The sequence below is a fragment of the Sinocyclocheilus rhinocerous genome, unplaced genomic scaffold, assembly GCF_001515625.1.
Source record: "Sinocyclocheilus rhinocerous isolate Xijiao unplaced genomic scaffold, SAMN03320098_v1.1 scaffold1841, whole genome shotgun sequence".
Classification (NCBI taxonomy): Eukaryota; Metazoa; Chordata; class Actinopteri; order Cypriniformes; family Cyprinidae; genus Sinocyclocheilus; species Sinocyclocheilus rhinocerous.
In genome coordinates this window covers 577741-592894 of record NW_015666172.1, presented here as the reverse complement: position 1 = coordinate 592894, position 15154 = coordinate 577741, and the positions used below count along the sequence as shown (strand labels likewise).

Here is a 15154-nt window from a genome sequence, read left to right as displayed (position 1 = left end):
TGAAAGCGAAACTACTTTGTTTGGTCTTCCGAGGGAGGACACAACTAGAAATCAGTGGTTAAGTTATATTTACAACACTGTTCCAGAACAGTTCAACCCAAATATTCAGATGTGTGCAGCGCATTTTGCGAGGATGAGGACTGTTTCCTGTGAGAGCCTACAATGTCTGTTTCTATAAAGTGGGGTAGTTCCAACTTTGCAAGGACAGTCTGGCGCTTCTGACTCACAGCCTGTAAGTAAGTTTTTTATATTTAAAGAATTTGCCACTGACGATTCAAACGTGAGTTTTGAGCAGTGTAGAGTAGCACTTGTTGTTTACAAATTTTCACATCTGTGCTGTTTAACTCCTGGAGGACGACCTCCTTGAATGCTCTGGTCTTTAATGGGGAGTGTTGCTCAGCTCGTCTCTACAGAATCTCTCACAGCTGCTCAAGAGTGTTAAGATTGAGTGAAATACATGTCCACTGAAGGATTTTCACCTTGGGAGAATGAATATATTCATTGTCATGCTGAAAAAAATGCCCAATAATGCAGGGAACGAGGGGAGGGTAGCATCTTCTGTTTTTGTATTCCATCACACAGTAGAGTGTGAATTCATGCCAGCGTTGATAAAGTACAACTCCCTCACACCTTCAGCACTCATTCATCCCTATATAAAAGCTTTACTACCACTGAACTTCACTGTGGGTACCAATCACTTCTCTCTGTACTCCTCCTCTAGCAACACCAGAACATTCTGGATGCTTTTGGATCCAAAATGATTGACTTGGTCTCTTGAGACCAGAGTATGGATTCCCCAGAAGTCTCTATTTTGTAATTATGGGCCCTGGAAGAGGTTAAATTAGTTTATTTTGCTTTGGCTACAGTAGGTAATTCTAGTGGTGACAACGCTCTATATATATATATATATATATATATATATATATATATATATATATCATTTTATATACAATTTATAAAAACATGTTTATATTTATTTTTTGAATGTCTGAATATTTGTCATGTGACTTTCTATATTCATTATTTTGTCTATATCCATTTGTTTAGCCACCAGCCAAAGTTGTGAACATACAGGTATATATACATTTAGAGTCAAGAACATTTTTCTTTCTGCAATACAGTAAACCACACTTTTATACATGTAACAATTCAGTGTGTAGAAAACCTAATTTCTTTAAAGCAGTACTTTGAAAAGTAAATTTTTTTATAGCAGTACATGTAGTTTGTAAACTATGTGCTAAAACACCCATGAGTCCATAAATGTGGCTGTATAAACAAGCATGGAAAAGTTCAGTAATGGTGTGCAAGAGATCAAAGGTCACAATTTCCATATTCCATGAATCATTTTGGAGTGTTCCTCTATCAAGCTGCATGAAGCTGCTTATGTTGTCTGCTGGCCTCTGGATACACTGAGTGGGTACAGTGTGAGCTTCACATACCAGATAATCAGAGCCAACCAACCTGCCCCAGGAAAGTCTGTTGATTGCTTTTCTTATCTTCACAATACATTCAATGAAAACAAGCCACTGTCGTGCCAGGAAGAGCAGTTTACTAGCAACTGTAATAAGTGAGGTCGAAGTCCATTCAAAAAAGGTATACGGAGCCTGAGTTCATTATTCATCAACAGATGAAACGGACAACAGGAGTTTAATCCTCCTCCTTGCTTAGACATTTTCCCGTCAGTGTAAGTTTTAAGTCCATCCTGATTTACCGGATGTTTTCAGTCATCAGAAATGTTTATACCTGCTTGTGCGTCGTATTTGTCGTGGTTGGTATAAGTGGTGTCTCAGGTTCAAGACTTATCTTGCTTTCTACGATTTCTTCAATAGGGATATACAGTCTGCCATCTGCAGTACTCTGTTGGAATAGATTGAATTAAGAATATTAATGACATTTTTTGTTACAGGAGAATGTGTGCATCTGAAAGGTTTCTGATTGTGAAACGAATGAATAATGATCGGCTGCACAATTTACCCGTAGATCCTCTGCCGTTCTGATGTTGTTGATGAGCATGTCCTTAAAGATAAGCGTTGGCTCTGGGATTTTCGGGAATATGATGTCTTTATGTCTGAAGGAAGAGAAGTGAATTCCAGGCCTCGGTAATCAATATTCAGTCATATTAAGTTTTTCAAAAGATTTGCCCATTTTTAACTTCTACCTGAAGACTGATCAGGTTTCAACAGCATATGTGATTCACAAGACGTACAAATAGGATATAAAGAAATCGTAAAAATATACAATAACATATGTCATAATGCAATAATATTGTTTCACATTTGTTCTTTTCAAATAGAAGGGCAGAAAAATGAAAATCTAAATCATTCATCACCTTCTGAGCAGCACAAGAGAAACTATCAGGCAACAGGAAACTATGAGCGGGATAATAATGACAGCCAGCAATGCAGGCAAATTTGGATCTCTGTTCTCACCTACGAAACAGCACAAAGAAAAGCATTCAAGTCAACTATCAAAGACCAGAGGAAAGCTCATTTCATTTGCAGGATATGAAGTAATCGTACATAAACTACCATTCAGCAAGATTGTCCTGGAAACCAAAATTTTCTTTTTACTGTTTTACCCTTGTTGTAGGCTTCCTATTGCTTTTCCATAAAATATTAATTACCTTTCTAAAACTTTGACCATCTAAACAAAGTGATTATCATAGTTGAATATGATGCTAATTACTAGGCCCAGACATACCATATTCCACCTCATCACTCAGGTCACTCTTCCCTGCACCACATTTGTCTGAGAAGTTGATCTGCACTCTGGCTCTGTACTTGCAGTTTGAGTCATAGTCCACTACATGCTTGCTATTGGCCATGACCTTTTCTTGTACACTCTATAAACACAACAACAGAAAAATATAGGATTAGAAAATTATAGAATAAAAGAAGTTGGATCTGGTTTACCATGACATTATGCGCTACACTACATGACGCAATAATAGCTCCACCAAGTGGCTTGGTACTTACTGCATTGTTTAATTTGACTTTTTTCATTTATTCTATACTCTTAAGCATTAAAAGAGGGCAGTTTTATGTGTATTTAAAGCTTTAGTGAGAATGAAAATACTTAATAGTGAATAAAGAATTTTATATATTAAATATAAAAATACAGAACATGATTTACCTTATCGCACATGCTGTAAATGTAGTTGTATTTGTAGCACTGAGGTGCAAACTCATCTAAATCTGATACAGTTGTTTGAAAATGGAGAGACTGCCCAAATCTCTGGATTGTAAGTTGAGGTTTGTTTAGTTTCACTGCAAAGGAAGCCCAAAAAGACAAAGAGACTATTAATTAGTGAAACAAACAAACAGAGTGGCAACTGACATTAGAAAATGTGAAAAATGTAGCTCATATTCTCTAATACAGCTATTGCAGTATGCAGTATAGGTTTGCTATGTTTCCTCAACGTGATCAACTAATAATATTTCTCAAATAATTTGCTGTTGTGAAAATGACAACTCTCAGCGTAATGTGCTGTATTTGAGAAAACTGGCTGTTTAACTGCCTTTCAATGCAGGTTTAAAAAAAGTATATGTTCTATGCAAAAAGTGCATCTTTACCTAAATCTACTGGACGTTCATCCATGAATGTGTTGTTTACAGGTTTGCCCTTATAAGTGCCATTGAACAGGTAGAGCATGTTTGTCATGTGCTTGAGAAATGTATCGTGTATGACGCATTCTCCAATCTTCATCTCATTGCACTTTATTACCGTTTCATTCTGAGGTGACCTAAAACACATACGTTTACAACCAATGCATGGATGAAAGGAATATAAACATCAAAGGAATATAAACATCAAATGAAAGTGAAATATACACAACAATGGTAAGAAAAACAGTTAGGTACCAGTAATAAAAACCAAGGTCTTTGACATCAACATCAGAATGCCAAGTGCACTTCAACCTGTTGTGGGAATACTCGAAGCTCCTGTTTTTCACCAGCCTCACTGAAATAAATGTGGAGATTTCAAATCAGTCCTCAAGACTGGAAATTTATGAATATGAAATTAATCTGTGGATTATGTAAGAGGTGAATCTTAATGCTTGAGTTCCTTGACAATGAAAATCAGTGGTTTATTCTTTAAGTCAAAAGAGCTTGATGGGCTATAAAAACTCACTGCAATATTAAGAACTCAAAGAGACTCAGTATGAAACATGACATCACAAAGTTGCATGCACATGAATGCATCAACACATGAACACCTATATTTACATGTTATTGTATGATATTGATTCCGTGATTCAGTTACAGTGAGGCAACAAGGGCAAAGCAGGAAAGATGCTATTATTACGGTGGCCGAGAAGTGCGAAGCAAATCACAATTCTGAAAACAAAATAACAAATTACAAACGCAAATGCAAGTCTAAAAAACAAAATAACAATTCAGAAAGCACAACAACAATTCAGAAAACATTATAACAAGTCAGAAAACACAATGACAAATTCGAAAACAAAATAACAAGTCAGAAAACACAACGACAAAATTTGTCATTGTGTTTTCTGACTTGTTACAATGTTTTCTGAATTGTTGTTGTGCTTTCTGAATTGTTATTTTGTTTTTTAGACTTGCATTTGCGTTTGTAATTTGTTATTTTGTTTTCAGAATTGTGATTTGCTTCGCACTTCTCGGCCACCATATATTATTCCTAAAAACCAGAAAAACTAACAATAAATATAAAAACAAGCTGTTAATCAGCTGCTATTCTGCATAATATTGGTCGAACAATGTTTTTTTTTTTTTTTTTTACAGAGCAGGATGGCCGAAACACATATATCACTAAATTAAATTTAAAGATGGTAAATAACACCCTTTGAAAAAAGGCTGTTATTGCAGGATTGATGAGTTGAAAACTATATTGTACTCAATAGCAAACCTGCAGCTCTTAAAAAAGAATTGTTATAATATAAACTGTTCATCTTGTGACTTTCTTCTTAGGTAAAATGAAGTAAAGAATTATTTGATCTGTATCCATTAATACCATAACATGTAATAAAATAAAAAATACCTCAATGACTTAAGACTGAATAAACTAATAAACATACTTCTCATGATCATAACTGAGACCACTGCCACCGGATCAAAATGGAATGATTAAAAAAGGGACAAAGAACCAAAAAGCATTTTACATCCGATAGCTGGCTATCATGCAGAGTACCTGGAGGTGGAGGGATGCTAATGTCCAAAGGTGGACTTTGGTATTTGTTTCCACAGTTTTCAGGGTTCACTGTAACACTGATGCACAGTCCGTTCTCATTGGAGATATTCAGTTTGCAGGTCATGTTTTGGACTCTCCTGGTTTCGGTATTTTTGGCTCCTGACATGTCTTGTTTGGCTCTTTCAGAACAGTCCTGTTGACGACAACGGATTTGCATGTTAATTATCACTATAAAATACAGTCTGTTTGTACTTGTGTTCATTTTGTGTTACTGTGTGTGTGTGCATTTTCTAATGAAAACCTCCCATTATTCCTTTCCAAAATATTTTCACTAAAGCTTTCCCAAGATGATAAAACCATCAAAAATAATTAAAAAAGATTATTTACTAGGCACAAAGATGTAAAATATGTTAATATATTTTAGGGATTTTTTTGTGCATAAATTGAATTACAATGCAAAGCAAGTGGTTACATGCTGAACAAGCAGTGCCTGCAGCTCCAAAAGGAAACACAAGAGCATAAGTAAAGTAGCATGTTGTTAGACAAATTAATATAATAATAATCTCTTTCACTATATAAAGACATTTCTCCACACACACACACTGGTTTCCATGTTTTATGGGGACTCTACATAGGCGTAAAGTTTTTTTAAACTGTACAAACTGTATTTTCTATCCCCTTATCCTAACCCTACACCTTTCTGCATTTTTAGAAATTTCAAAAACTTAATTCTCTATGATTCACAAAGCTTGTTTTTCCTAATGGGAACCAAAAAAAAAGTCCCTACAATGTGAAAATTTACTGGTATTACTTTCCTTGTGGGGACATTTGGTCCTCATAACGTAGGGAATATCTATATATATAGGTTTAATCTATATATATACAGTAAAGTTTCAAATGAGTTTCAAACTTTAATATTGTATTATTCACGGTATTTAGAAGTGCCCACGATAACAATATCGTGCATATTCAGTACCGTGATATATCGCATTACCGAATACCGGCACAAGTCTAGTAACACTCATATTTTTAGAGCCCGACCGATATGGGTTTTTCGGGCCAATACCGATACCGATATTAGGGATACCGATATATCGGCCGATATTCTTTGTGTATATTATTGTGGCCGATAATATCGGCAAAACGATATATCGGTCGGGCTCTAATATTTTGTTCCATATTATTTTCAATCAACGTAAACTCAGCACACCTGAAACAACGATAGGTGCATGGGAACAAAATCAAACAAAAAGTTGAATCAAAAATAAGTAACGAACCCGAACACTATCATTACTTGCTAATTCTTAAACTTGTCAGTGGACCGCAACGTTGCGTTTAATAAAGTTTAAGAATTAGCAAGTATTGATAGTGTGCAGGTTCGTTACTTATTTTTGTTCCATATTATTTTAAAATTTTGAACACAAACACAATCACAAAAAAAGTTGCTAAGAATCCAAACAATAGAGTTCCAGAACTTGCTTTGTTTCCTCTTCCTCTCACTTTGACAAACCTTGTTATTGTGCATAATGTATGATGAGGGTCTTAGACTTAAAAGCTAGTCTAATCTAATGGTATGATTTAAATCAATGTCATATTAAATAACTGGTTTTATTAACAGTTTTTCTAATTAAATACAGCCTGTGTCAAACTTTATGATGTCAGTACAACTGGCATTGCTGTTTGCTGACCCGACCGGTTCTCCTAGACGGAAGTGACTTTTCAGAAGTACTATGTTTAACGCTGAAATTCCCTAAAATGCCACAGGTACCAATAATATCAACCAAAGATCATCCAAATCAGATAATCTGTGTGTAAGTACATGTGTAACATGAAGCTACATAAGTATTTGAACACAGTAAGTTTCATATGTGTGCCGGTGAGAACTGTGTAAAGGGAAAAGGGCAAAGAGAGATAAATACACACATAAATGAAAGTAAACACGTGTGATGAGAAAACAACAAACCCTATGTAGACTTTGACTTATGTGGGGAAGAGCTGTAGCAATAAAGTATCAGAAAACGCAAAAGTACATCAGACCTAATTTTGTTTTACTGACTTCAGAAGGACAAAAACACACTATAAACTCCAGTTCAGTGTTTGTTCAGGGCTTCTCAGACCTGGTAAATTGTGTGGTTATAGAGAAAAACTGCTGCCTGTACTACACAAAGTGTGCTAGGGTCACTTATACTATGATCTGTCCTGGTTTGACTCATATGTTCATAAAACTGAGTGAAATGTGGGACAACAAAACAATTTTCTTTGTTTCGTTGTTACTGTCATGACAGCATACATCAAGTAAAATATTTTAAACAGCATTTATTTTATGCATGCATATGGTTTTTATTGCATAACATTAACTGAGTCCATATGATTAATTGAATTTACTCAATTGTTTAATTTAAGTGGTTGCAATCAAATTTATTTGATCTACATTTAAATAAACAAATTTAGTTCAAATAAAAAACTAAAACCCAAAAAATTGAGTAAATTGAACAATCTTTTTTTTTTCAGTGTACTTTTAAACGCTTCTCTGTAAAGAGTCTTGTCTCCCTTCATCCTCCTGTGTTCTGCCCCAAGGTGTTTTAGAGTGTTTTAAAGGAAAATACATCTGTGCTAGAAAGCTTCTGAACCCTTAAAACGTTCCGTATTTCTACATACATTTTTATTATATAAATAATGTGAATAAATAAATGAAATTATACATTATTAGCAGTCAGGGCCTAATGGTTAAGGGGTCGGACTTGTAACCCAAAGGTTGCAGGTTTGAGTCTCGGTACCGGCAGGGATTGTAGGTGGGGGGAGTGAATGTATAGCGCTCTTTGCCTTCAGTATCCGGAGTGACCAACCAGTTGATCATAATTAATAGCAACCGAACATTTCCAATAAGTGTATATGTGACCCTGGACCACAAAACCAGTCTTAAGTCTCTGGGGTATATTTGTAGCAATACCCAAAAATACATTGTATGGGTCAAAATTATTGATTTTTCTTTTATGCCAAATATCATTAGGATATTAAGTAAAGATCATGTTCCATGAAAATATTTTGTAAATTTCCTACTGTAAATATATTAAAACTTAATTTTTGATTAGTAATATGCATTGCTAAGAACTTAATTTGGACAGCTTTAAAGGCGATTTTCTCAGTATTTTGATTTATTTGCACCCTCAGATTCCAGATTTTCAAATAGTTGTATCTCGGCCAAATATTGTTGATGTATGAATCTCAATTTCAAAAAAATTGACCCTTAGGACTGGTTTTGTGGTCCAGGGTCACATATCGTATCTGCGCATCAGCTCAGAGGAATTTTGGCCCAATCCTCATTAAACACTGCTTAAACTCAGCTACATCAGTGGGCTTCTTTAGCTGGAATTGCTCTCCTCAAGACAGCGTTTCTACTGGATTCAAATTTGGCTTCGACTTTCAAATTAATTTCTTATTAAACTATTTAATAGCAGGCCTGTATAGTGTACTATCCCCCAATAGTGCGGGAACTGTTAAACTCACTCAAACTTAGCCTTTAAATGAACTGATACCAAAAGTTCACATACTTATTCCATAAATAATTAAATAATATTTAAAAAATAATAATGATTCAATTACATCTCAAAGCGCTTGATAGGATCTGATCACAGCATCTCTCTCTCTCTCTCTCTCTATATATATATACAGTATATATATATATACACTAGGTGACCATAAACTCATTAGTCAGATAGAAAAATAAACTGTAGAGAGGGGCATTTTGCTAAATATATGCACCATATAACATATTCATTATAAATTTTACTGTTCTTCAATGTTTAATTTATGTTTGAATAAATCCATCAAGTTTTTATGACAGCCACCATTATGTGTATATAAAAAAACGAATTGAAGTAGAAATATTATTATGTAATTGTAACTTTATTATTTAAAAAACTTAAGTGTAATTTTAACAAATCGGTCAATTTTAACCTTCAATATTATAGTAATGTAGTACCAACGGACTCTCATATTTTAAAACATTAGTTGAGAGATTTTTTTTTCCTTGAGAAAACTTGCCATATACTGTACCTGATATATATATATATATCCAAAATAATCGATATTGAATCGAATCGAATTGTTAATTGAATCGAATCGCAAGTCTATGAATGAGAATCGAATATATATATATATATATATATATATATATATGTATGTATGTATGTAAGTTATATAGAAATATAACACATTTTTAAGAGTTCACAGACTTTCTAGTATCCCAGCGGAAATACTTAATTAAAGTGTAGCTGACTGAGAGGTGACACACCTGAGAATGGTGCGCGTTCACCGTGTAGTTCACTTTGCAATCTGGCTCCAGATCCTTCGGCTTTTCCCATGTCAAATGAAGTGTGAAAGGTGTTTCCCATTTGAAGGTTAGGTTCCTGGGTGGAGGGAGCTCTGTGGGGTTCAAGAGGAGAGGAACAAGGTTATGAAGACCGTAGGAGAAAGGAGAGAAACATAAAACAAAAACAACGTTCAACAAAAGTAGTAGCGGTACTAACATTCGGTTGTTTGTAGTAGTAACTTAATAAACTACTACGGGGAGCAAGTTGAGACAAGAATTAGGTTTAGTCGTAACACACTGACGGGTGTTCTTCACAACCCTCTACATTGCGAGTAAATCACTCGCATATGCGACTAAATCTTCACTCTGGCGACTAACGTTACTTTACTAGTTACTTGAAAAAAGTAATCTGATTACGTAACTCGCATTACTTATAACGAGCTACCCCCAACACTGCGCATACATATATCAGTCTGGCGAGTAAACAATAAAATGTACTAGCCAATGCCGATTTAATTGCCAAGGTGTTCGTAGAGGGCTGCTTCAGGAGAAGGTCTCTGACGTCACAGGTTTCGGGAATTATACAGGATATCCCGCACGCGCTGTCATAGGAAAACTTAAGGGAAACGCAACAAACAGCAGTAAACCCACCTGACACGCCTTCAACTCCGACGAACATGAGTGAGAGAGAGAAGCATATCATTAAGGAGATATCCCAAACGCGAAACATCCTGTTGAAGGTTTTATCGGATGTTCTGTGTAAAATCCAATGTGAAGTCCCGTAATCCTGTGCTGATGTACTCAAAAACGCGATATTTTTCCTTTACTTTTTAAGTGGTTGTACTCGTGCTCGACATAATAATTCAGCAGTAAATAGACGATCGACACGTCCGTCAGCCTCGAGCTCAAAGCCAGAGTGACTGAGCTTGTTGCACACAGTGACACTGTCAGACTGCAGTGGGTGGAGTGTGTGAACTCACTCACTCACTCACTCTCACTCACTCACTCTTAGAAACAGTAACTCAGATATTTTCTTGTAAATTAAAAAGGTAATGCGTTACTTTACTAGTTACTTGAAAAAAGTAATCTGATTACGTAACTCGCATTACTTATAACGAGTTACCCCCAACACTGCGCATACATATATCAGTCTGGCGAGTAAACAAAAAAATGTACTAGCCAATGGCGATTTAATTGCCAAGGTGTTCGTAGAGGGCTGCTTCAGGAGAAGGTCTCTGACGTCACAGGTTTCGGGAATTATACAGGATATCCCGCACGCGCTGTCATAGGAAAACTTAAGGGAAACGCAACAAACAGCAGTAAACCCACCTGACACGCCTTCAACTCCGACGAACATGAGTGAGAGAGAGAAGCATATCATTAAGGAGATATCCCAAACGCGAAACATACTGTTGAAGGTTTTATCGGATGTTCTGTGTAAAATCCAATGTGAAGTCCCGTAATCCTGTGCTGATGTACTCAAAAACGCGATATTTTTCCTTTACTTTTTAAGTGGTTGTACTCGTGCTCGACATAATAATTCAGCAGTAAATAGACGATCGACACGTCCGTCAGCCTCGAGCTCAAAGCCAGAGTGACTGAGCTTGTTGCACACAGTGACACTGTCAGACTGCAGTGGGTGGAGTGTGTGAACTCACTCACTCACTCACTCTCACTCACTCACTCACTCACATGCTCTCCGTGGATTAAAGAGAACCATTTATGGAATTGATTCATTTCTACGGATTTGTAAATAAACCCACCTGACACGCCTTCAACTCCGACGAACATGAGTGAGAGAGAGAAGCATATCATTAAGGAGATATCCCAAACGCGAAACATACTGTTGAAGGTTTTATCGGATGTTCTGTGTAAAATCCAATGTGAAGTCCCGTAATCCTGTGCTGATGTACTCAAAAACGCGATATTTTTCCTTTACTTTTTAAGTGGTTGTACTCGTGCTCGACATAATAATTCAGCAGTAAATAGACGATCGACACGTCCGTCAGCCTCGAGCTCAAAGCCAGAGTGACTGAGCTTGTTGCACACAGTGACACTGTCAGACTGCAGTGGGTGGAGTGTGTGAACTCACTCACTCACTCACTCTCACTCACTCACTCACTCACTCACTCTCACTCACTCACTCACTCACATGCTCTCCATGGATTAAAGAGAACCATTTATGGAATTGCGTCATTTCTACGGATTTGTAAAAAGTCTGCTGAATGTCGAGTGCCCTAACTTCTAGTTAAATTACGGATATGGTCCCAGTAGAATTAGTAGAAAATGATACATTAAAAAAAAAAAATATATAAATCAATTAATTAATTACTCTAAAACACAATGCAATGCAGTGTAAAATACAAAATACAGGTAAAACATCTATAAAAATAAATAAATAAATACGACTCACTCACTCACTCACTCTCACTCACTCACTCACTCACATGCTCTCCATGGATTAAAGAGAACCATTTATGGAATTGCGTCATTTCTACGGATTTGTAAAAAGTCTGCTGAATGTCGAGTGCCCTAACTTCTAGTTAAATTACGGATATGGTCCCAGTAGAATTAGTAGAAAATGATACAGTAAAAAAAAATATATATAAATCAATTAATTAATTACTCTAAAACACAATGCAATGCAGTGTAAAATACAAAATACAGGTAAAACATCTATAAAAATAAATAAATAAATACGGTTAAATTCCTAAAGATAAATTAATAAAGATAGGCTACATATGCAATTTATAATACATAGGCCTACTTACAAACAATACACATAACTACGTATGTACACAATAGGCAAACTAGACAAATATGTAGTAGGCCTATGCTAAATAACATTTTCCAGGGAATGAAATATGCCAATTTGCATATGTTAGAAAGACAATAACGGGAATAAAGATTTATTAATGTATTGGCACTTTAATACATTCCTGTTAGAATGAAATGAAGACATTTTCTCTGAAATAGGCATTCATTTGAATATAAAGAAACTAGCCAATTTATTTACACATTTATAAAAGTGGAAACTTCACATCAACCACAACATAAAAGTCATTCATTAATAATTTAACCTTCATAACATTCATCAACAAGTCATTGACAAACATAATTTTCAGCATGACAATAATTCACCGTTTTTGTCATCAACATGTGTTGTTTTGCTTTGTCCTACACAACATTTGTAGGCCCAGCCATTTTCTTGTACAAATCAGTACAGATTCAACAACTGCAACTCTTCAACTGCCTAAAACATCAAGACTAGACTGTGTTATGGTATATGAAGCAGACATCATGATGGATTAGTCATGTTATCCGTTAAACTGCAATAGCCAGTTACGTGTCAGATCAGATACTCACAGTAAAACCTTCCATAAGTGTAAGACTACTATATTAATCATCTCCAGTGTCCCTCAGGCAACAAAACGGATTGTGGACACCTTGGAAAAATTATATGGATATGATTTTTAAAAATGCATCTTTAATGTTTCTAATGCAAAGGTAATACATTCTCACAGGAGTAAAGGATCAAATCTGAAACCGGTTTTACAGACAAGGGTCACAGATTTGATCTAACGTGTTTTTTGCAAGTATTTTCCCACAATTTGTGCGTGTGTGGAAAATAGACACGTCTTGGGAAAGCAGTATTTTTCAAAAGAGCTCAGAATAAACATCACCAAAGACATTTTTTTTTTTTTTATAAATATTTACTTTATCTCATGAACTACAAATCACAGAGGGGAAAAAAACATTCATACATTATATGCTGACAAAACATGAAGGAAATTATGAAACTAATCTTCGGAAACAGCAGCTTGTCTCACACTATCATCTTTATAGCAAATTCAGTGTCCATTGCTGATCAGATGACTTTATTACGAGACCAGAAAATGCAGAACTTTTTACGATGATGACTGCTTGCAAATACTACTTTGTCAATACTGCATACATTTCCATGCGCGCGCTCACGCACACACAAATAAACACACACAGAATTGACAACAAATGGACAATTTCCTATATAAATCCACACACCCTCTGTTTGCAATTTGCATATTCAGTGCAGCAAGGTCTGATGAGTAGACTTACTAACAGCATTTTTGAGCAAATCAGCCCTTGATAGGCTGTACTGGCTGTAACTATGGGCAGTTACTATGGACCAGCCCAACAAAAAACAAATGTTTACAATGGGAATCACAAAAATCTTCTTAAACTGAATATCAATATGCTGTTACATTCTGCAGTATATCATTCCTGCCGACAAAGTCAGCTGTTCTCTACCATCTGGGGTATGCATTCATTTAAAAAATGCCTTACATATATATATATTTATATAGTATCATTGCAAGTCCAGCCTATTTCGATTTCACTGAATGACAGAAATTATGCACAATGATCTTAGTTCAGTCTTACAAACGTGCAGCCAGTCAGTAACCACCGCAGTGATGTGTACTACTGAAAATAGGGAAGCGGGATGGTGTGATTTGACCACATACAGTAGCTAGTTTAAATTCTTCTTTTCGGCAGTTGGCAGTAGACAACCATGCTTCTTCCAAACTACGCAACATGCAGTTTGCACCAAGCATCAACCAGAAATAAGGGAAAAGTCAACAAAAGAATATTATAATCATGATTTTGTTCAGTAAAAATGTCAATAATTCAGTAATTATATAAATAATTTAAAAAGTCAAACTTTTATTGTACCATTGTTTTCACCATTTAAAAAAATGATAAAACAAAATAAAAAAAAAGTACCTCCCATATACTTTTCTAGCTTTAAATGAAAGTTTGTAATGTTATTATTCATCTCGAAAGCTAGTTGGCTTAATTTTTTTATCTTATAACCAAGTCATTTTCAGAAGATACTGTACACAGAGAAAATTAATGGCAAAAATACTTTCAGAACCAAGGCCTATGAAAATGTGGGCGTTTACTTATTTTACTTTTATTTTTACAACTGTGAATTTAATAATTCGGTACAATGATTAAGTTATGAGCTTTATAATCACCTGTCATTTTCAGGAAATAAAACGGTCAATGTAAAACTAATTTAATATGGAAATATTAGGCATATAGTATAAACTGTCCAGTTGATCTTTGGTGTGTTGGGTGCTCTACACTGCATGTTTTGTTTCCAGTGGCATCCCTGCAGTTTAAAATAGACAGACTGGCTGAGATGCAAAACAGATTGTACATCACAGAGAAAATGTACTGTCAAAATGTAATAGCATTGGTAACAAATTTTACTTAAATGTGACATATTTCATAGAATACAAGAAAAAAGAAAACTGGATTTTATACATCGATAACTGGACCATGAAAAGTGTTCATAGAAATGACTGGATACATGGTCTATAAAAAACCCCATTTCCATCACATAAAGACAAATCTTTGGTAAATCATAAATATGACATGAAAAGATGATGCTATTTATACAAATTAGTCAAATTATAACATACTAAGACATAACTATTAGATAAAAAAAACGTTTAAATTATGAGATAAAATTATAATTATGACAAACACTTAAAATGTTTGACTGTTTATCACATATTAGGACTATGTCAAAATTTTGACTTTTTATTTCATAATTTCAACTTTTTGTCAGTTTCAACTTAATGTCATAAATTATGTCATTTTTTACTTTTATCTCACAATAATGACTTA

The 15154-nt window shown here is 35.0% G+C and overlaps 1 protein-coding gene across 2 annotated transcripts; it reads right to left on the bottom strand.

Annotated features, from left to right (window-relative positions):
* Window positions 1–1030: 1030 nt before the first annotated feature.
* On the bottom strand, window positions 1031–11551 carry il13ra1 (interleukin 13 receptor, alpha 1). 2 transcript variants are annotated; one of them, XM_016543087.1, is made up of 10 exons: window positions 11245–11551; window positions 9464–9594; window positions 5170–5362; window positions 3861–3960; window positions 3573–3742; window positions 3133–3266; window positions 2701–2842; window positions 2330–2429; window positions 1975–2068; window positions 1031–1857 (listed from the first exon to the last, which is right to left on the bottom strand). In XM_016543087.1, exons 1-10 carry the CDS (start codon window positions 11321–11323, stop codon window positions 1738–1740), a joined length of 1263 nt encoding a protein of 420 aa, XP_016398573.1. In that variant the 5' UTR covers window positions 11324–11551; the 3' UTR covers window positions 1031–1737. The 2 variants fall into 2 exon arrangements, with proteins under 2 accessions (XP_016398573.1, XP_016398572.1); XM_016543086.1 differs by lacking the exon at window positions 11245–11551 and adding an exon at window positions 10133–10439.
* Between the last annotated feature and the right edge of the window lie 3603 nt (window positions 11552–15154).

Bases quoted from the DNA above. Each gene is read 5' to 3' on its own strand.
- il13ra1 (XM_016543087.1), bottom strand. From the start codon at position 11,323: ATGTTTCGCGTTTGGGATATCTCCTTAATGATATGCTTCTCTCTCTCA. The intron at 3,961-5,169 runs GTACTCTGCATG...CATTTATTTCAG, and splicing joins TAGCATCCCTCCACCTCCAG to TGAGGCTGGTGAAAAACAGG. The intron at 3,743-3,860 runs GTACCTAACTGT...TATGTGTTTTAG, and splicing joins GACCTTGGTTTTTATTACTG to GTCACCTCAGAATGAAACGG.